The 23,328-nt window shown below is 38.7% G+C and overlaps 1 protein-coding gene across 2 annotated transcripts in view; it reads left to right on the top strand.

The window, feature by feature from the left end:
• Positions 1-23,328, top strand: part of Nkain3 (sodium/potassium transporting ATPase interacting 3) — a 593,086-nt gene that overhangs the window by 429,281 nt on the left and 140,477 nt on the right. For both annotated transcript variants that reach the window (XM_060386050.1, XM_060386051.1), the window contains exon 4: positions 15,513-15,710. In XM_060386050.1, the coding sequence (XP_060242033.1) occupies positions 15,513-15,710 (198 nt within the window). The remainder of the gene's footprint in view (positions 1-15,512; positions 15,711-23,328) is intronic.

The raw sequence follows: 23,328 nt of genomic DNA, 5'->3' as shown, positions 1-23,328 counted from the left end.
ATGGTGTGTTAGATATCATTACGCTTTGAAGAAGACTTCCTCAGTTCCAAACTGCAGCCAACGACTCTGGATTTGAAATCTGAATTTTATACAGAGGCCTCAAGTATTGCTGTGCTGACATTTCAGAATGGGCTGAAACTAGAGCATGCCAAAGTGGTCAGTGGAAATGAAACTCCCCCAGGAAACAGAGGGAGAGTTCAACTACTTTGATTTCTCCTTGATTTAAAGCTCTCGTAGGCTTTTTGTTACTGTGTTGCCAACAGGTGACATAAGGGTAAGAATGCCAAGCAAGTGGCGCCCAAGTCTCACTCACCAGGTCTGCTGGGCAACATCTACCTTCCAGTGCTGTGAGGTCTTCTTCAGCTACACATCATCAGAAACACAGCCCTTCACAGAGGACACAGACCCTCAGAGACGGGAAACTTTAACACTAATTTTTTCTTTGATTTTTTTCCTGCTAAAATCTCTAAAATAACTTTTAAACTTCCAGAGTGTCTCATTCCCAGAAAAAGAATTGACCCAGGATAGACTGGATTGTAGAGCCTCAGAGACAAAATGGCATGTCCTCAAACCTGGGTTCCTTTATAGTACCTCTCTGTAGACCATCCTGACTTATTTTAAATAACAAATAGCATGCTCTGAGCTTTATTACTGGGTGAGATATGCTCTAAAAATCACTCTGTCAGACTGTTTCAGTCTACAGAACCTGAATGATACATAAACAATTCTGAATTAGGTTTTCTTATTCTGCGTCCTCTAATGTATTTGACATAGATTATGCATCTTAGATTATAAAGTGCTAATTAAGGCATGAATTATTTTACACTGTGCTGAATTAAGAACACTGATTCAGATCTTGTAGCCTCGTGAGACTTTTAAATTCATAATGATCTATCTGTAGTACAATTGTTTTTTCATGAGGAGCAAACCTATGTCACGAGAAGACTGTGTTTAGGCAAAGGGGAAACAGTCAGGAAGGCAAAGTTTCCAAGCCCTGGTTACTGAGATCTGCACTTGAAGGGTTCCAAGGAGGCACAAGAAGTATTGAAAAATCTGTAATTCAGAAATGTTCCCCCTTTTCAATGTTTAATTTTTTATTGTCCACTTACTTGATATGCATTCTCTTATGTTGGTCTTTATTTACGATAGTGTCATGTAGCAGTCATTTGAAATACCCACCATCACACTGAGATATCACTTTTGGAAACAACCGTAGATCAAGGGAAACCTTTGTGGACAGAGGCAAAATTATGAAAGAGAAGAGCCTATCTGCTTTGAATAGTAAGATGTGTATTCATGGAGACACTTTCAAAAAATTATAGCTAAGGACATTATGGGAAACATGGGTGTTTCAGGAGTAGCCACTATGTACAAGGCAAATGCCCCTGACTCTGGAGGAAAGGCACACCTCATGAATGCTGGCTGGAAGAGTTCCCAATGTTGTTCAGAACGCTTCAGTTCTAACATTTTCAAAAGAGAAGCTAAAAGTGCTTTCCTTTATTTGGGGATGTTAAAGCTAACTGGATTAATCACTGCTAGCAAAAAGGAGATCATTCATTCTCTAGTGTAAATGAATTAGTGGCTTGAAAGCACTCTCAGTTTTTCAGACAAAAGAAAGATATCCCCATGTTTCAGATCTATACCCAAAATATTTTAAAGAAAATATCCTACATTATTCTCTTAGAAAAATATTGGGTAATAATACAAAGCTGTGTTTATTATTTAACTGCTCCTTATACTTTGTACACTTGCAGGCTATCAAGGTGGTAATTGCTTCCTCTTTTCTAGGTAAAGGATACATCTAATATTGACAAAACGGATCTTCAAATTTCCAAACTAGCGCTTACAGTGAACCAAAAGCTAAACAAGTGAGACATATCCTCAGAATGAATACAGTAGTACATGGAAGACTTAAAATTTGAACCTCATCTTACCTACCTCTGCAGCAGAGTGCTAGCCTTCTTTCCTCTGTGTACAGCATTGCTGCTGGAATGGGACTGTCTCTCACATGATCATGTGGATCAACAGATCTTACAGCCTGTGCCTTTGGTGTTCTGTTCAGGAAGTTGTCTCCTGTGCCAACAAGGTCAAGGCTCTTCCCCACTTTTTCTTCTAATGGATTTAGTGTGTCTGGTTTTATGTTGAGGTCCTTGATCCACTTGGACCTTAGTTTTGTGCAGGGTGATAAGTATGGATCTGTTTGCATTTTTCTGCATGTAGACATCCAGTTAGACCAGCATGATTTGTTGAAGATTCTGTATTTTTTCATTGTATGTTTTTGGCTTCTTTGTCAAATATCAGGTGTCCATAGGTGTGTGGGTTTATTTCTGGGTCTTGGGATTCTATTCCATTGATATTCCAGTATGTTTCTATGCCAGTTCCATGCCATTTTTATTACTGTTGCTGTATAGTACAACTTGAGATCAGGTATGGAGATACCTTCAAAAGATCTTTTATTTTCCAGGATGATTTTAGTCATTTTGGGGTTTTTATTTGTTTGTTTGTTTGTTTGTTTGTTTGTTTTTCCATATGGAGGTTTAAAATTTTTCTTTCAGGGTCTGTAAAGAATTGTGTTCGTATTTTGATGGGAATTGCAATGAATCTGTAGATTACATTTGGCAGGATGGCCATTTTCACTATATTAATCCTACTGATTCATAAGCATAAGAGATCCCTCCATCTGGTATCTTCTTCAATTTCTTTCCTCAAGATTTTTGCTAGGTATTTGGTAATAATAATAATGTAAAAATAACTAATAAATACAAGTAACGAGTAAGAATGGATCCCTAAAAATTTCAAGTGAGAATAAAGGCATGAGGAAAAGCCTGCCACACAAGTATCACTCAACAGAAGTCACACTGAGGAATTGTGTTTGACTTACTGTCTCTGAGGCTCCCAGTTACTATAGGGTACCTCCTTCCAACTTCTAAGATAGCCACTCAGCCACTAGAGACAGGTGCTAGCAGGTAAAAGTTTGTAGAAAAGGTTTTAAATGCAGCCAACTTTATAATTAATCAGATTTCTTTCCAGGCTTCATAATTATTTGATCAAAGAAAGCAATTACAAAAAAAGAAAGAATTTTTTTCTTGGCACAAAATATTAACAACATCCATAGTTAAAAAAAATAGCAGTACTATTCTATTTACCCAGTTATCTTTAAAAAATACAGCAATTGAAATATTATATGACATTTCATTCTTTTAAAAAATATTCCATTAAAACATTTTTTATTCTAACAAGGTTGTTTTTTTTAATCTCAACTGAAAAACAAATAAGGATATTCTTTCCAGGTGGCAAATGATATAAGAACAAATGTGAATTTGAACAAATGTGAAACAAAGAACAAATTTTTCCTTTGTGCAAATTAGGTAGAATGTGTGTAGACATGCAAATGTATGCGTGATTTATGAATACACTAAAATATAAATATAACACATTAGTGCTGGCATGAAGCACAAACATCGAACCATTTTATGGTCTCAAAAGTCTAATTACCATAAAAGGCATAACACTGTAATCAAATAATTATTGGTTAACACAAAGATAAAGAAGCCAGATGTGTTGAGTCAGATGGTAAATACCTAAGGAAACTACAGATGTTAGAAAGTTATAGATTACAAATGAAACCTACATCGTTTCAACAAAACTCACATATAAAGACATCTTAACATATGCATATGTAAAAATGGCATAGCATAAGTGTAGATATTTATGAATGTGTGTTATAACAGTTTAGTAATACTTGGAATGCCACTTACATAATGTTGTGTAGATATTCAAGTACTGGAAGATTTTGGAAGGCAATAATCAGAGACATACTGTTTTTGCCATATGGACAGATTCTGTATTCTTTTATTTTTAAATTAAATTTTAATTTTTTTTAATATTAGTTACAGTTTATTAACTTTGTATCCCAGCTGTATCCTGTTCCCTCATTCTCTCCCAATCCCACTCTCCTTTCCTCATCTTCTCCCTTTCCAAGTCCACTGATAGTGGAGGTCCTCCTCCCCTTTCATCAGGTATCTTCAGGCCTGGCTGCAAAGTCCTCATCTGTGGCCTACCAGGGCTGCTCCTCCATTGGGTGGGGGTGGGAAGGTCAAAGAGCCAGCCATTGAGTTCATGTCGGAGACAGTCCCTGTTCTCCTTACTAGGGTACCCACTTGGATACTGAGCTGTCATGGGCTACATCCAAGCAGGGGTTCTAGGTTATATCCATACATGATCCTTGGTTGGAGATACAGTCTTACAAAAGACCCCTGTGCCCAGATATATTTGGTCTTTGTGCAGATCCTGTCCTTTCCAGATCATACTAACTTCTTCTTTCATATGATTCCCTTTACTCTGCAGAAGGTTTGGTTATGACTGCTAGGTAGAGACTTTCAGAGGCCCTCAGTGGTAGGCTCCTGTCCTGTTACTTGTTTTCTCATACAACCAATGTCCATCCCATTCCTATTTCTAAGTGAGGGTTCATCATCTTACCCAGGGTCCTCTTTCTTGTTTATCTTCTTTAGGTGTACAAATTTCAGTATGTTTATCCTATCTTATAGGTCTAGTACCCACTTAGAAGAGAGTACATACTGTGTGTGTCTTTCTCCTTCTGGGTACCTCACTCAGAATGATCTTTTCTAAATAAAGCTATTTGCCTGCAAATTTCATGATTTCCTTGTTTTTAATTGTTGGGTAGTATTGCATTATGTAAAAGTACCACAAATTCTGTATGCATTCTTCTCCAGTTGAAGGACATCTGGGTTGTTTACAGCTTCTGGCTATTACAAGTAAAGTGCTACAAACATGGTTGAGTAAATGTCCTTGCTGTATACTTGAGCATCTTTAGGATATATGCCTAGCAGTGGTATAGCTGGATCTTGAGGAAGCGCTATTCCTAATTGTCTGAAAAAGCACCAAATTGATTTCCAAAGTGGTTGTACAAGTTTATATTCCCACTAGCAATGGATGAGGGTTCCCCTTTCTCTACATCATCTCCAGCATGTGTTGTCACTTGAATTTTTGATCTTAGTAACTCTGATGGGTATAAGGTGAAATCTCAAGGTTATTTTGATTTGCATCTCTCTAATGACTAAGGACGATGAGCATCTCTTTTAAGTGTTTCTCTGCTCTTCTATATTCCTCTACAGAGAATTCTCTTTTTAGCTCTGTACCCCATTTTTTAATTGGATTGTTTGATTTATTGCTTTTTTAATTTCTTTAATTCTTTATATATTCTGGGTATCAGCCTCTGTAAGATATAGGGTTGATGAAGATCCTTTCCCAGTCTGTAGGTTGTTGTTTGTTCTGATGATAGTGTACTTTGCTTTACAGAAGCTTTTCAGTTTCATGAGGTCCCATTTATTTATTGTTGCTTTTAGAGTCTGTGTTATTGGTGTTCTGTTCAGGAAGTTGTCTCCTGTGCTAATGAGTTCTGGCTCTTCCCCACATTTTCTTCTAACCAATTTAGAGTATCTGGTTTTATGTTGAGGTCTTTGATCCACTTGGACTTTACTTTTGTGCAGGGTGATAAGTATGGATCTATTTTCATTTTTCTGCATGTAGACATTCTGTTGGACCAGCACCATTTGTTGAAGATGCTGTCTTTTTTCCATTAAATGGTTTTGGCTTCTTTGTCAAAAGTCAAGTATTCATAGGTATGTGGGTTTATTTCTGGGTCTTCTATTCTGTTCCATTGATCCACTTTTCTGTTTCTATGCCAGTACCATGCAGTTTTTATTACTATTTCTCTGTAGTACAGCTTGAGATCAGGGATAGAGATACCTCCAGTTGATCTGTTGTTGTATAGGATCGTTTTTGAAATTCTGGGCTTTTTGTTTCTCCATATGAAGCTGAGAATTTTTCTTTCAAGGTCCGTAAAGAATTGTGTTGGCATTTTGATGGGAATTACATTGAATCTGTAGAGATTGCTTTTGGCAGGATGGCCATTTTCACTATGTTAATCCTACCAATCCACGAGAGCATGGGAGGTCTTTCATCTTCTGATATCTGCTTCAATTTCTTTCTTCAGAGACTTGAAGTTTTTGTCAAACAAGTTTTTCACTTGCTTGGTTAGAATCACACCAAGGCACTTTATGTTATTAGTGGCTATTGTGAAGGGAGTTGTTTCTCTGATTTCTTGCTTGGCCCTTTTGTCTTTGGTATACAGATTTTTTTTTTAGTTGATTTTGTATAGCCACTTTTCTGTAGGTGTTTATCAGATGAAGGAGTTCTCTGGTTGAATTTCTGGGGTCACTCATGGATACTATCATATCATCTGCGAGTAGTGAAACTTTGACCTCTTCTTTTCTGATTTGTATCCCCTTGATCTCCTTTAGTTGTCTTATTGCTTTAGCTAGGACTTCAAGCACTATGTTGAAGAGATATGGAGAGAGTGGGCAGCCTTGCCTTGTCCCTGATTTCAGTGGTATAGAGTTCAGTTTCTCTCCATTGAGTTTGATGTTGGCTATAGGCTTGCTGTATATTGCCTTTACTATATTTAAGTATGTGCCTTGTATCCCTGATCTCTCCATGACTTTAAACATGAATGGGTTTTGGATTTTGTCAAATGCTTTTTCGGCATCTAAGGAGATGATCATGTGGTTTTTCTCCTTCAGTTTGTTTATATGGTGGATTTCATTGATGGATTTCCATATGTTGAACCACCCCTGCATACCTGGGATGAAGCCTACTTGGTCATGGTGGATGATATCTTTGATGTGTTCTTGGATTCCGTTTGCAAGTATTTTATTGAGTATTTTTACATCAATGTTCATAGAGAGATAGGGCTGAAGTTTTCTTTTTTTTTTTGTTGGGTCTTTGTGTGGTTTAGGTATCAGGGTGACTGTGGCTTCATAGAATGAGTTTGGTAATGTTCCTTCTGTTTCTATTTTGTGGAATAGTTGGAAGAGAATTGGAGTTAGCACTTCTTTGAAGGTCTGGTAGAACCATCTGTCCAAGGGCTTTTTTTGGAAGGGAGACTGTTGATGACTGCTGCTATTTCCTTGGGGGATATAAGACTATTCAATCTTTCTACCTGATCTTGACTTAATTTTGATAGATGGAATCTATCAAGAAAATTGTTCATTTCTTTTAGATTTTCAAATTTTGTGGCATATAGGCTTTTGTAGTATGACCTAATGATTGTTTGGATTTACTTGGTATCTGTAGTTATATCCCCCTTTTCATTTCTGATTTTGTTGATTTGGATAGTTTCTCTCTGCCTTTTAGTTGGTTTGGCTAAGGGTTTGTCTATCTTGTTGATTTTTTCAAAGAACCAGCTCTTGGTTTCATTAATCCTTTAAATAGTTTTATTTATTTCTAATTGATTTATTTCAGCCCTGGGTTTGATGATTTCCAGCTGTCTGCTGGAATATATAGTGAATCTATAGACTTTACACGTCTATGTAAGGTGAATTCGGCAGCCCTCTGATCTGCAACTAGGGTGAAGTAAAGGTGTAAATGTTATTGCTTAGTTGGGTCTGTATTTAGGAACAGGGGGAAATGTCTAAAGCCAAACTTAGCATTTACTGTAAGGAGCAGATGATTCAAACGGCAATAGAGAAAATATCTCTAACATGCCATAAAGAAATGAAGGCTGGTTGTTTGCATGTGCACTAATCCCCTAGAAGCAGTTACTGTGAACGCACATGTGCAGGTGTGGCTGCATTTGCAGCTAATGAGCAACAGTTTAAAATTTTATGAAACCTTTTTTCTGTATTTCAAATATTTGTAAAACCCTGCCTCAAGCTTAGAATGTAGGTTAATGAAGTGAAAGAACTGAGAAACACCTAATGACTGAATAGCTTAGAGAGGGGAGGCTGATACCCTGGGATTTTTCTAAGTTCCGGGACTGTGTGTGGAGAGGTACAGCTGATTCAACTTGTGTCGGCAGCTGCCCTTCTTGGCCTTCTTCAAGCCACCATCCTACGCCCTTATTGCCTCCAAGCCCGACCTCATGAGAAAGATACCTGCCGCCTTGCGGTACCTTCCCCCGCCGTTCTCTCCCACCCCAGCCTGGGCTTCCTTTTCTTTCTTTTAATTATTAAAAATTGTTTTTCTTCACAATTTATTCATTATTCATTTCTAGTTTCTCTCTCTCATTCTTCTCTTTGCTCTAAAAACCATCCTCTGGTACCACATATGTAGGAAGATAATGTTCTTCTTTCCTGGATTCTTTTCCAAACACTGAATAGTAAATGGTGGAACAGAATAACAGAGAAACAAACAAGAGCATTGGCATATGTACTTCATGTTTGTGGGAGACACCCAAAGAATGGGTCATTATCAGTTCAATGGCTCTAACCCCAGCCTTCCATACACATACAGAAAGATTGTGTGTAGAAGGCTCCATAAAAGAGAGAAGTGGTAAACAGTGGTGAATAGACACCCCCCCCCATGCTGTCTCCAGGCTGGCAGCAGGTAAAGCCATGGCTAGGTAATCAAGCTTGGCCTTTACTTGCAGGCATGGAGGGAAGGCAACTTTACAAATTAGAACCTTGCTTTTAGCAAATTAGGAGAAAGCAAAGAAATTTGCTTTTCCAATTTCTTTAGTTTTAAGTCATCATCAGGCCAAAAAGTCACATTTACAAATGCCAAATTCTGTTATCCTTTACCTATATTTTCATGAATCCAAACTCTAGATCATTTTTAATCTTAAAACTAATCCCAAAAGCATCAGTTGCATTTGTTTTTGTTGTTGTTGTTGTTTGTTTGTTTGTTTGTTTTACTTTCTTGACCAGGTGAACTTAATTCATGACATAGCATTCTAATTACAGGATCAGAAAGAGATATGGCATTTGAAATATTCAAAATTGTTTTATTATTACTTATCTGTGGTCTCAGAATAATCTATGTATGTAACAACTGGATCTTGATGTGGTAGAAGAGTTTCAACAAAATAAGTGACCTATATTTATTTATTTATATAAAAATCCTTAAGCTCTATGCATTTCCTTTTGTCTGAACTTTCTTATAGAGGAAATTGAGTTGTCGTTTGTGTAGCAAAATTTTTGTGTTTGAAATCTAGTAGTGAAGGACATATAAAATCGATACAAACTTGAAATAAAAACTCCAGAGCAAACTATGAAGTAAGAACTTTAAATATAATTTTATGCTATTGATGTTCACTGTCAAATTTTAATACAGGCAGTAGAAGCATAGTATGGTTTATAAATGGTTGTATCTCTAGAGATAAGTAAGAACTATGCTGAGCAGTTTTATGGCTGTAACAAATATGTATAATTTGCTTTTTATTTGTATACATTTTAGTCAAAGTCATATTGAAAGAAGCTTATATTTCACAATAGCAAAGGTCACTGGATATGAATGATTGAAAGACAAAATTTTCTTTTTAGATCATGCTAATTCATCCTGAACCTAATGAATTCTGTTCAGATGGAAATAACACATAGCTCTTCTCTATCAATCAGGACTAACTGTAAGAGATGACCAGGAAGGGAAGCAGTCAGTGTACATCTTTGCAGTTTGCCTGCAGGTAAATTGCCTTACATTTATCCAGATCCACAATGAAAGCAATTAGTTTTTTGTAATATTTTACCCTCTGAGAGATGAAAATGATTCATGCGGCAAATCAACAGACCTTAAAAGTGAAGTAAAATATTTTATTGTCAATAAAGCACTAGTGCTGTAAAGGTAATTGAATAGCAAGCCAACAAGCAAAAAAAAAAAAAAAAAGAAAAACAAAACAAAACAAAACAAAACAAAAAACTGTAAAAGGTTTTATCATTGGTATAATTTCAGGCATGCCCATAAAGCTCCCTTACATTCCTTAAGCTGAGGAAAATCTATCCGCATTGAGTACCTTCACCCAGGAATTTGCTCAGGGCCTTTTTGTGACCTCCTGGCTCACTCTTTGCAGGAGAATATATGGAGTAGTTACCCTACTGTACTTGTTCAGAGTCCAAATCAGATGACATTCAATCTCACCCATTTGCAAGTTCAAGAGCATTCTCCTTCCCATTGGCTTCTTTGTGCATGAAGAGTCCCAACCTTCACTTTCAGAAACTATTGAAAGGAGGACTGTCCTCAGACAGGACTGAAAATGGCCAGGGGAGCAGGGATGCTGATGCCCATTGACTGCCAATCTCTGGCCTCTTAGCAAAGGCCATATAGGAGCTGTTCAAGCAAAAGTGTCTGGCCTAAAAGACAACAGACCTGGCTTAGGAGACAAGGAAGCCGTGAACCTTGCTACTCCTCCCACCGCCTCCCACCGCTGTCCACTTGTGTAGGGCCACAGCCTCCCCTTCATCCACTCCCTTAGATGCATCTGTGTAGTGTCTTCACCCCACCCGGGTACCTTTTACTCACCCTGCTTCCCAGGTGTGCAGTGCTTTAGCCTGGGCGCTGTCCACTCCCTGAGGGGCTTAACTGTTGAGTACCATGGCCTGCGGCCCACCTACTCCCACATTGTTGTCCAGTCTTTTGCTGCTTCACACGGGGAATTGAAATCCTTTCTTATTTGTCTCCCACTTAGATATCCATGGCTGTGATAAAGACTAGAACCAAAAAGTCGCTTAGGGAGGAGAGGATTTATTTAGTTTAAATTTATTTACTTTACATCCTAATGAAGTTAGGGAAGAACCCCGGGGCAAACCCTGAACTTATGCCGTAAAGGAGCACTGCTTTCTGACTTGTTCTCTCAGCTTGTTGAGCTTGATGGGGATGGGGAGTATTTTTATTTCATATTGTAATTTGATTACAATGTTTCTCCTTTCCCTTTTATTCCTCCAAACCTTCTCACATATCCCTCTCTACTCTCGTTCAGATTCATGGGCTTTTTTGTTTTTCACCAATTGTTATTGCACGGATATATGTATTTCTACAATACACACACATTCAAAAGCATAGCCTGTTGTGTCCATATGTTGTTACTTGTGTATCTGTTTTCAGAGCTGACCAGTTTGCAGCAGACAAACAACTGGTGTGTTCTTCCTTAGGGAGAGTCACTTTTCCCTCTCCAGCTTTCCTCAGTTTCCTAGAATTCTTTGTGTAGGGTTGAGGCATTATGGGCTCTTACCAGTCCAGTGTGGCGCAGTCTGCTTTATATACCTGCAGGACCACCTGCCCAAACAGCAACACTCACAGGGCCTGGTCCCTCCTGATCAAACAATAGTCAAAAAATGTCCTAAAGCCTTGTCTACAGACCAGTCTTATCAAGGCATTTTTCTCAGTTGAGATTTCTCTTCGACATAACTCTAGCTTGTGTCAAGTTGACAAAAGAAACGAACCAAAATGATTTGGAAAAAAAAAATCCACCCAAAATGCAGCCAGAAAAATTATAAACACTAATAACCATGTATCAATAACAGCTGGGAGACAAAGTGAATAAAATGTAATAAAAAAACAAATAATTTTTAAATGATAACCTTAAAAATTTTTCCCTTTATTATTATTATTATCATTTATTACAATCTATTCTCTTTGTATCCCAGCTGTAGCCCCCTCCCTCATTTCCTCCTAATCTCACCCATATTTCCTTTCCTTTCACATGACCCTCCCCTAGTCCACTGATAGGGGAGGTCCTCCTCTCTTACTATCTGACCCTAGTCTATCAGGAATGTCTGGATCCACTTTCTCTGTGGCCTAGTAAGGCCACATTGCCAGGATTGATGATCAAAGAGCAGGCAACCAAATTCATGCCAGTGACTGCCCCTGCTCCCCTTACTAGGAAACCCACATGGAGACTGAACTGCCCATGGGCTACATCTGAGCAGGGGGTCTAGGTTCTCTCCATGCATGGTCCTTGGTTGCATAAATAAACTTAACTTACAAAGAGAAATGCAGAGCAACTAACTAAATTAGAAATAAAAGTTAAATTATTTTTATCTACAAAAATTACACCTCTCTGGCAAAAACTGCCACTGAATAAAAGGCAATCCAGTAAGAAAACAAAAGCCAAAAGTCATAGCTCTTCTGATACCTGAAAAAAAAAAAAAAGATATGTAACAAAAATAGTCATTGGAGATAAAGAAGGCCACAAAGAATTAATAAGATAAATACTTCGAGCCTCCCAATTTTATAAAACAAGCACAATGGACATGAAAGATTACATGGATTCTGATGTAATATTAGTGAGTAAATTAAATAGTCTCTTGTCATATTTTAAAAATTTATTTATTATTATTATTGTGTATGAGTGTGCATGACAGAGGGGGGGGTGGGCATGCCTTGGCACTTGTGGAATTCAGTGACTGCCTGTGAAGTCAGTTCCTTCTTTAACCTCTTACCTGAGATCTATTGCTCAAACTGGTCACTAGGTGTAAGTGGCCTTTGCCTTCTGAGTCATCTCAGCACCACTCATTTTACATAGGTCATACAAGTTATCTTTTCAAAACACTAAACCCCATTGTACAAGCATTTTGGTGTCCACCATAGCTGTCTTCACCTTAGCAGACTATCATCTATGTGCACCAGGGCTTTCCCTAGCCAGTCTTAGCTTTGCAGTCTTCTGCACATTCTGCTACCTTGCTGAGACTCCTCCGATTGTGCCGTCTGAAGTGACTGATGCTCAAGCTGAGGGCTTTCTCCTAAGTGTGCCAAAGGAAGTAACAATATTATAAAAGAGGAGGCGTCAGACTTGGAGCACTCTCAGGTGTTAATCACCCTGTTGGAGGGATATACATGCGGGTATCAAACTTTGTCCTTAGAGCTTCATACTTCTCAGATTCTCCAGTGGCGAATGTTAGAGAGGTGGCTTTAGATGAGGATGACCCACTTGCTGACATCAGGCACAAAGCCCTCAGACTCCAAGATTATTCTCAGTTGGTAAAGTCAGCTTCAGGTCACCAAAGATGGGGCTGTCCTTCCACACACACTTCACACTACATTTCCTGAGCCTTTCTTTTGTTTGTTTGTTTGTTTGTTTGTTTGTTTGTTTTGAATTCTACAGCTGTCATCCTAGGACTTGAGCTAGTTAATTGGGCCTCCAAGATTTGTGATCATTGCTGGAACTCAGGCCCCCATTGTAACTCGGTTTTAAACAATGTATCCCCGCTTAACATGTCACTCTCAGAGATAGACAGAGGGACAAAGTGGGGTTCCTCTCCATTGCTCAGCTTTTGCTAAAGGCCTTGGTCTCATCGAAACTTACAACTGGATTTGAGGCTCCTTGAGGGGGTGAGCATGGCGAAGGCTAGAACTACAAATTTCTTTTCACAGGGTTGCCTCTCTTGCTTCTGGGTAGACTCACTTCCCATTCTGCTACACAAATGGAGATGCCCTGCGCTTGACTTGTTTCTACTCATTGCATCTCCTTCTTTCTCTGAAGCTCTCAGCTGTCTTGTTCTGATCTTTATACATTTCCAAAGTTCTTTCTTTCCTTCTTTGAAATACGGTCTTTTTTTTCTTCTTTAATTATTTCTCTTTACCAAGTCACAGAAAGGCAATTTCTAGTCCATAATCTTACCCAGAAGTCCAAGTATTAAAACTTTAGTCTGCCACTGCTGATATTGCAGAAATGCAGATGATGAATTCTGTATCCAAAGTGTTTGGGACAAGAAATATTTTTAGATTGATTTGATTTTTTTATTATTTATACACACCTAAGTTACCTTGGTTGTGGGACTCTCAAGTCTAATTATGAAGTCTGTATATGCTTCATATATACCTTACATACATAGCTTGAACATAATTTTACAACATTTCTAATGCACATGAACCTCTCACAAGAGGTCAAGTGCCAGACTTGCCAATGATACTTTCCTGTTGACAATCAAAAAGTTTTGGGATGCTTTTACTGTTAGACATGCTCAGTCTAGGGTAAAATTCATCTCTTGAAGATGTAAAAACTGCCAGTTGTTGTCTCCACTCACGACTGCTAAATTTTAGTTTGTAAAAGTTGAGGAGTATCTTCTTTATGCTTTGGATTGACTGAGGATGCATTTTGTGAAGGAAGGAAGACATAGCTCTCTTCCTGGTATGAAGCATGATCAAAGATTTAGTGGGAAAGCTGTGAAAGAATGCACATGATACTGTCCATACAGCTAAGAGTAGACTTCCTAGCACCAAGCCCTCACTGCACACCTAGCTTGCTTTGCTAGCTTGGGCTAATTAACTTACCTGTAATAATTTACTCTCTTTGCCCGTGTTAGTTTCTCATAGCTGCCGCAATAAGTTATCACAAATCTGTTGGCTTAAGCATCAGAAATTTCTTCTCCCTCGTTTCCAGAGCCAGAAATATGAAATGAGTTTCTTGGAGTTGAATTTGTTGTTGGTAGTGCTGTGCACCATCTAAATTCGGAGATTATGTCTTCATTTCATCATTCTCCTTCTGGTGGCCACGGTATTTATTGGCCATGCTTGCATCACTCGATGTCTATGACCTGTATGGTCACATTGACTACTTCCCTTTCTCTGTATATCTCATCTCCAGTTACGTCCCTTTCATATTGCATATATATTATTTTAGCTAAGTAGGGTAACATATGCTGTTACCTCTCAGGAAGTAGTGGTATAAGGGTTGGGGGTTCAAGGCCAATCTTCGATGCACAGCAAGTTTGAGGACAGTTTCCGATTGTTAGAGACTACATAGGAGGAAGAAAAAAAAATAAAGAAAGAATGAATGAGAGGAAAGAAAAAGAAAGAAGGAAAATATTTACCTCTGGTAATAGTCTGGGCCCACCCAGATAATCTGGTATAACATCCTGAGCCCTCATCCTTAATTATTTACTGATACAGAAGATAAAATTCACTCATTCTAGAAATTTGACATATATTTTAGAAGAAAAATTATTTATTAAATTATAATAAATTAATAATACCTTCATGAAGGCTAAAGGCTACATAGTTAGAGTTTCATATCTGTTGATTTCTTATGCATATATTTTACCAATCAATAACAGTGAAGCAATACAAAACTGTGTCACTACAGAACTTGTGCAAACTATTTTCTCATTATTTCATTAATTACTTACATGCCATTTACATTTTATTAGGCATTATGTTATAAAAATTGGAGCTGACTTGACTTTAGATAAGGATAGCTACAGATTATATAAAGATATTGTACCATTTTACATAAGACATGAGCATGCATACACTTGATATCTGTAGAGGATTCTGAATAAATCCCCTATGAGATCCCCAGAGAAATCTATACTATGTGAAAGTCTCATATAACATCACCCAAAGGGCAATGAAGCACTCAGGAAATATGAGTTAGCATGATGATATCGATGATAATATCACACCAAGAAATGTAGCAAAAAGTTGTTTCTATCTAAGCAAAAGACCCCTCACCCCAGACTTTTGATATGTCCAAATCTTTCAAGGCTAATATCATTCAAACAATTATGTCTCTACACTGAATGATTATAACTCAGTAGTACAGACATATGATATTCATAGACATGTTTGACTTTGGATTTTCTTCTCTTCTCTCCTCCTTCTTCTTCTTTTTCATTTGAAATTGAAATCATCTCAGCACTTCCACTTATCCTGGACCTTTCCAATGTCAAAGCCGGAAGCACGATGTAATGAAATTTTCTCTTTTGTCTACTGCCATGTAGGACACAGACCTGATGACGTTCAACATCTCTGTACATCGGTCATGGTGGAGGGAACATGGACCTGGCTGTGTCCGGAGAGTGCTGCCCCCATCAGCCCACGACATGGTGGATGACTACACGTATGTCTCAGTCACAGGTTGTGTGGTCGATTTCCAGTACCTAGAAGTCATCCACAGTGCTGTACAAATACTGCTATCTGTAAGTCTCACTTGGGTGTCATTGTCCAATATAGAGTCTTATTTGTTGACATCTTGTATCTGCCACCAGGTAGGTCGTGCTTCCGATAAGCATGCAGAAGACATTAACAGTGGAAGCAACAATAATTGTGGTGTCATTAATGATATGTAACAGCTGGTTACCTCACTTTTCTTCACATAGAGGCATTTTGTTTAGAAACAAGTAGTCGCTAAGGTTTCCAACTTGAGACTCAACCTACACTATAAAGTGAAATGACATCATCACCACCCAAAGTGCTCTGTTATCTACTGGGCACTGCAAGCTTTGCTGCTAATATATTCTTCAAATAGTGCGCTTCTTTCCGGAGGAAGGATGGAAGCACTTACAGTGGCTAGTTGACCATGATGCCCTCCATGCTCCAAATAATCATTCCTTAAAAAAAATAAAGTCCCCCAGAAATGTTTAACATTTGATGTCAGGACATAGTTCTCTTAAAGGAAAAAAAAAGAGGAATTGGCTTGTTATACCACAAAGACTGTAATGTACCAGGCATTCCTTAAGGTAATTTCTTTCCACGAGACTTCTGCTTACATTTGACCATTATATGGAGTGCAAAAATGTGTAACATCAGAAACAACGTAGAGTGGCTTATATCGCTTTGAGACAGGGACTCACTCTGCAATTCTGACAGGCCTGGAATTCTCGACTTTAGATCAAGCTGGTCTTAAACTCACAGACACACCTGCCTCTGCCTCCCAAGTGCTGGGATTAAAGGAGTGTGTCACCATGCCCAGATAAGTGTAGTGAGTCTTTTAGATCCTCTAAGGACTTAATATTTTAGTAAGAGTCAAAACATAATATAAAAATTATCAACTTTCTTTTACCCATAAAGTAGCTCCTACTTAACACAGTGAAAAGCATCTCACTGTGGTGAACCTCCTTTTAAAGTGCCAGCAAGAATTTGATTATCCAAGATTCTTACAGTCTTGCTTTATAAGTGAAAAAAATTATCATCATTTTCCACATGATTTTTATGTTTTCTCTGGTCCTTCTTTAATCCAGCAGTTATAAATGAAATGTCAATAAAATATATGTGACTAAATCTTTGCTTTAAAAATCTGGGACTAGCATTCTCTTAGTATTTTTCAGTCTTGTTTAAAATATCAAAGAACTGTGGGACATGGTGATAAATGCCTTTAATCCCAGCACTCAGGAGGCAGAGGCAGGTAGATCGATGTGAGTTGAAGGACAGCCTGGTCTACAAAGTGAGTTTCAGGACAGCCAGGGCTCTGTTACACAGAGAAACCCTGTCTCAAAAAAAAAAAAACCCACAGATATATATTACATATATGATATAAACTTGTATGTGTGTGTGTGTGTGTGAACTAACCATTTACCACTTCTAAGTTTTCTTATTGATTTTTTAATCCAAAACATTTTCTAAACTAAAAAAAAAATAAACTTCACTTTAAAATGTTCATAAAAACTTGCTTAACCATACTGTGAAATAACAGCATGTTCTCCAAAGCTTTACAGTGCAACAAAATGCAGGAACTAGAGCCATTTTTCCAGAAATTAGCAAATAAAGTAACTCAAACTGAAATGCAGAGCAAGGTGAGAGCATTTGATAAGGGTTGGCTGCTCATAAAAGTATACCCAAAGTAAAATCTAAATAAACTATATAGGTTGACACCTAAAGGTACTTGTCACTTAGAAATGAATTTTTAACATTTATTTTAGTGACAAGTCGGAGCTGTAAGAGTACATTCATAGGTCTGACTCTATTATGCAGACATTAGAAAATTAGCAGTTTAGCCATTGCTTTCTGAGGATTCTTTTGTAATACACTTGAAAGGTTTCACCTAATGTGTTATTTTTTAAATGGAAATATAATGCACTCTGGTTTGTTTCACAGCTCTAGGATGATAATAGGCTCTTCTGATTAGCAAGGACTGCTTGATGAAGTCTTGCAAATTTCTAATTCCTACAACATACTGATAACTGTCATTTACAGATATTTCTGGATCCCTATACTGTTCTTCCTATTTGTACTTATTATGGATAAGATTTAATTAAGTACAGTGAAAGTAACAATAAAAAATGCACTAGATTTTAGCAACCTTAGCATAGGTTTTTCTATCTTTCTCTTTCTCTCTCTCTCTCTCTCTCTCTCTCTCTCTCTCTCTCGCTTTAAGTTAAAAACCTACATCTTCTTTAGGTATTAGGTGTACAGTTTTTAGCATCATTATCCTATATTATATGTCTAATACCCAGTTATAAATGAGTATATACCATGTACTTTTTGCTTCTGGGATAACTCACTCAGGATGATCTTTTCTAGTTCCATCCATTTGCCTGAAAATTTCATTATTTCCTTGCTTTTAAGAGCTGAGGAATATACCATTGTGTAAATGTACTACAATTTCTGTATTCATTCCTCAGTTGAGGGACATCTAGGTTGTTTCCAGATTCTGGCTATTACACATAAACCTGCTATGAAAATAGTTGAGCAAATGTCCTTGTTGCATACTTGAGCATATTTTAAATATATGCCTAGGAGTGGTGTAACTGGACCCTGTGTAAAATGCTCAATCCTCATTCAGAAAGGCAAATGGGAGAGACAACAAAAGAAGGAGAAAATAGGGAACAGGACAGGATCCTACACAGAGGCACTCTGAAAGACTCTGCCCAGCAAGGTGTCAAAGCAGATGCTGAAGCTCATAGCCAAACTTTGGATAGAGTGCAGGGAATTTATGAAAGAAGGGGGAGATAGAAAGACCTGGAGGGGACAGGAGCTCCCCAAGGAGAGCAAGAGAACCAAAATATCTGGTCCCAGAAGTCTCTTCTGAGACTGATACTCCAATCATGGACCATTCATGAATACAACCTAGAACCCCTGCACAGATGTAGCCCATGGCAGCTCAGTGTCCAAGTGTGTTCCCTAATAAGGGAACAGGGACTGTCTCTGACATGAACTCAGTGTCTGGCTCTTTGATAACCTACCCCTGAGGAGGGAGCAGCCTTGCCAGGCCACAGAGGAAGACTATGCAGACAGTTCTGATGAGACTTGATAGGCTAGGGTCAGATGGAAGGGGAGGAGGACCTCCTCTATCAGTGGGCTGAGGGAGGGGCATGGGAGGAGAAGAGGGAGAGAGGGCTGGATTGGGAGGGGGCAAGGTAGGGGCTTACAGCTGGGACACAAAGTGAATAAATTGCAATAAAGTTTTAAAATCTCAAAAACAGAGAAAAATATAACAGAAAAAAACCTGCATCTTTTTAATTATTGGAAGCACTTTATGTCTTTTCTGTTTTCTCTTAGTTTTCAAAATCTTTATACTTGTGCTTTGTAATTTTATTGGTGAAAATAAAGCAATGAGAACACAGCCACTGCTCTAGTATGGCTACAAATCCAATACCTAGGAGGGTAGTGAATAGAACATGGATATACATTGGACAGACAGATAATTCATGTCCAAGACTGGTCAAAGTAACAGTAACATATTTCATCAAAACAATATTCAAAATTGGGTACAATTTAAAGTATGCAAAATTTCTTTTTTTTCTTCTTTTTTAAACTTTTATTAATTATACTTTATTCACTTTGTATCCCCCCCATAAACCCCACCCTCCTCCCCTCCTAATCCCACTTTCCTTCCCCCTTCTTCACACATGCCCCTCCCCAAGTCCACTGATAGGGGAGGTCCTCCTCTCCTTCCTTCTGATCTTAGTCTATCAGATCTCATCAGGAGTGGCTGCATTGTCATCTTCTGTGGCCTGGCAAGGCTGCTCCCTCCTCAGGGGGATGTGATCAAAGATCAGGCCAATCAGATTATGTCAGAGGCAGTTCCTCTTCCCATTACTATGGAACCCACTTGGACACTGAACTGCCATGGGCTACATCTGTGCAGGGGTTCTAGGTTCCCCATAAGTCTCTGATTCTGTGACAACAGAATCAAACCAGCGCAACTTAAGCAAAGGTTACTTCCTGCTCATGGTTTTAAAAGTGTTTACGGTCGGTCATAATGGCAAGGCTTGCAGGACTCGGCGATCATAGGGCAGCTGGTTAAATTGAGTATGCAGTCAGCATGCAGAGAGGGAAGAATGCTAACTTTCAGCTGGTTTCCACTCTTGATTCAGTCCCTGACCTTAGCCCACAGAACCATGCCATCCATATTCAGGATAGGACTTCCCTCTTCAGTTTTTGACTGCTGGGGAGGTTAGTTCTCCCAGGGATGAGCCTTCTTATTGGTCATCCAATACAGGGTGCTCAGCCCTGACACGTTATACACCCAAACAGGACAGATGTGGCCAGCAGATTGTCTGTATATATTTGTGCACGCATGTGTGTAAATATGTATGTTTGTCACGATAATCAAAGAAGAGCCTGTCATTTAAGAGCAGGGAGTCATGGGAGGAGCTGAAAGAAGGAAAGAGAAGGGGAAAATGGTGCAATTCTATTTCAATTAAAATGTATACAGATTTAAAAATAGATGAATGTTTAAAAGAGATTTGTAATGGATCTGTGGACTAGAGGACAGAATAACGTCAGTGCTAATTTTCTGGTTCTTTTTATCACTATACTGCAGTTGTATAAGGGGTCTCGTTCATGAATATTTAAGGAACCGTTGTACTATGTTTTCCAAATTTTTGTTAAGTCTGAATTTATTGCAAAATGAAATTTCAAAACTCCTGTCACATTTTGCTTAGTTTATCTCACGTGAATGGGCGTCTGTCTGCCTTGTGCGCGTGTAAGTATATCTACCACGTGCAAGCCGTGGCCGTGGATCTCAGAAGCATGTGTTGAACCCCAAGAACGTGAGTCGCTGGAGGTTGTGAGCTCTCACGCAGGTTCTGGGCACCAAACTCAGATTCTCTGCAAAAACAGCCTGTGTTCTTATTCACTGAGCATCTTGCTATACCTGAGAGTATTTTTAAATTGTTAAAAATCTAACTTTCCAAACAATTTACTCAAAGAAATGCTTTGACTAACAATAAAAAAGTGAGGAAAAGTTAGAAAGTATCAGTGGAAATAGAAATCCAAGGGTAGGTCCTGCACATTGACAGCACTTGCGAATGAGTGTGCAAGAAGTGAAGGAGAAGACGGTGTCCGTCTTGCATGCCAATAGGGGTGGGGGTGGCCTCATCAATACTGGCAGAGAGCTGTTGTGTGAGCAAGTGACAAGGTGCGGCTGGTGTCTCAGAAGTGTGCACACACGTAAAGCTAGTCACCTTCAGCAAGGAGCTAGTATCTTCTTCTGACCCTCATCTCTGACACTTCATGACTCTAGACACCTCAGAAAAGAGAAATAGGCAAAATACCCCCCAATCTACAAGATTACAATTGTGAATGTTTGTGAACATAAACTTATTTTCTTCTTTCGCATAATTCTAAAAATAGCACTTTTCTTACTAAGTTTGTTGAAATTCTCCACTTAAAAGTGGCTCCTGGAGATCCTCAAAGGCTGTAAATTTCTGCTGCCTTGCTATTATTAATAAAGATGTGGTTATTCAAATTCATTTGCTACAATCCGTGAATACTTCTTCAAAATTCTATCAGACATATCCTTGGAACAAATACCAGGTAGAAATAGAAACTGACAGGCTTACAGCCAGTTAGAACTGCAAGATTTTTCTCTGAAATTTTAATTTTTCTGTCAGCGTTCATTTTTTTTTTTCTGAAAATATACTCAATATAAAGGCTTACTCTGTGAAGTTATAAAGTACTGAAGAATGAGTTGTTCTGGAGATCTAAACACGAGACAGAGACCAGTCAATCTTCTTCCTCATGGGACGTTCAGAAATTAACAAAGCTGCACTAAGTAGTATGTAGGGTTGAGTGAAAGAGACAACTGGGAAGTGTGAGGACGGCCATACAGACAGGACAGAACTCTGAATATATAGTGTGTGTAAAGTGCAACTGAAGAAACAGAGGCCAGAGTAGGAGGACTTGGTCACTAATTAGATGAGGCGGCAATTGAAAGAAAAATCTAAAGTATAATAATGAAATCTGAGCTCAAGTGACAAGAACAGTGGTTGTAACTTTACAGAAAGGAAGATGATGAATGCATATTATTTGAAATTGAACATGACTCATTTAGGTTTATGCAATTAAAAACATCACCTAAGACAGGCATGGTGGTATACTGGAGATACTGCAGGGTAGTTGATTTCAAGTCTAGCCCACTCTATACTGTGAATTCCAAGCCAGCCAGGGCTACGTAGTGAGACCCTCTCTCAAAAATAAAAATAAAAAAGAAAGAATTGGGAAGAGGGCTTTGATCTACAGCCGCCTGGGAAAAGATGGCCACCCCAGCAGCTTCCCGGCTGTCAGGACAGGTGCGGAGCTTCAATACCCCTGCAGTAGGGCCCTTTGCCAAGCTTGTGGGGCCCCTATTCAGATATACAGCACCGAAGGGAGCATTGCCACTGCATGTTATAACAGAACAAGCTGGTTGGAGAGTTGGCTCTGCAGGCCCCCTGGGCCCAGGTTTTGTTGGCTCTGTTGGTCTCCTTGTGGAGCTCCTGTCCCCTCCAAGTCTTTCTGTCTCCCCCTTCTTTCATAAGGTTTTTGTCACTCTGCCCAAAGTTTGGCTATGAGTCTCAGTATGTCCTTCAATGGCCTGGTAGGTAGAGTTTTCAGAAGCCATACCAGTTGTGGCGGCTTTGCTATATTTTAATTCAAAGATGCCTTCGCACCTTGCTGCTGACATTAAAAATAAAAAATCAGTATATTTTCCACCAGTTATTTATGCAGGTACACAAAACTGAGATGTTACCTTCAGAGATGCAAAGGGGACTTGGACTGCACTGTGAAAGGATTCGAACTGCACTGTGAAAGAGTGACTTTGGTAGGTGGGGAGAGTTGAGCACACAGCACCTTACCTTATCCAACTCTGGTCTTGTTACCCTGGGATAGAGCTCTCTTTATGGATCTGACCATCCCAGGCAATATAGGATTCTGTTGCCTCATTCCCACTGTACGATTATAAGAGGGTGTTTTTCAGAATGCCAAAGAGAACACATAGCTGGGACTTCATAGATCATACACAACGTTTTTTATGAAAGGCTTTAGGCTATTTGATAGTAAACGTTTGAATGTATAAGAGAGTGACACGGTCTGCCCATTGTAATGCAACCGTGGCATCTGAGCACTGAGGAGCCTTCACTGGGACTATGTGTTCAATGACAAGGACAAGGATGTGTAGGGTGATGCTGATTCAGAAAGCCAAAATTAGAAGAGAAGGAAGGGGAGGAAGAAGAGGAAGGGGGAGGAAGAAGAGACACAGACCTTGAGTACTCAGGATACCTGCACCATCTGTATTTAGGAAAGTGACTTTGAATGTACCCAGAGAATGGACTAAAGAAGAGAACAAATAGTGCAAAAGAGAAAAAAAAATTGTATCTTTGACTTAGTGGTAGCTGTATACATAGAAATGCCTAGTCCTTGTAAGACAAGAAGAAATGATGCATGAAGGAATGGTGAGTGACAGGATAGAGGATGCTGGTAGCTAGTGAGATGAGAGTCTAGGATGTTTATTTGCTAGTGGCTTTTCCTCATCTTAAAATAAGGGTAAATACAAGCTGTTTATAACTGTAGTTTTAGATAATGAGAAATGTTGTAAGACATATGGAAAATATA

Source organism: Meriones unguiculatus, chromosome 6 (genome assembly GCF_030254825.1).
Source record: "Meriones unguiculatus strain TT.TT164.6M chromosome 6, Bangor_MerUng_6.1, whole genome shotgun sequence".
Classification (NCBI taxonomy): domain Eukaryota; kingdom Metazoa; phylum Chordata; class Mammalia; order Rodentia; family Muridae; genus Meriones; species Meriones unguiculatus.
This window is presented reverse-complemented; position numbering and strand designations above follow the sequence as displayed.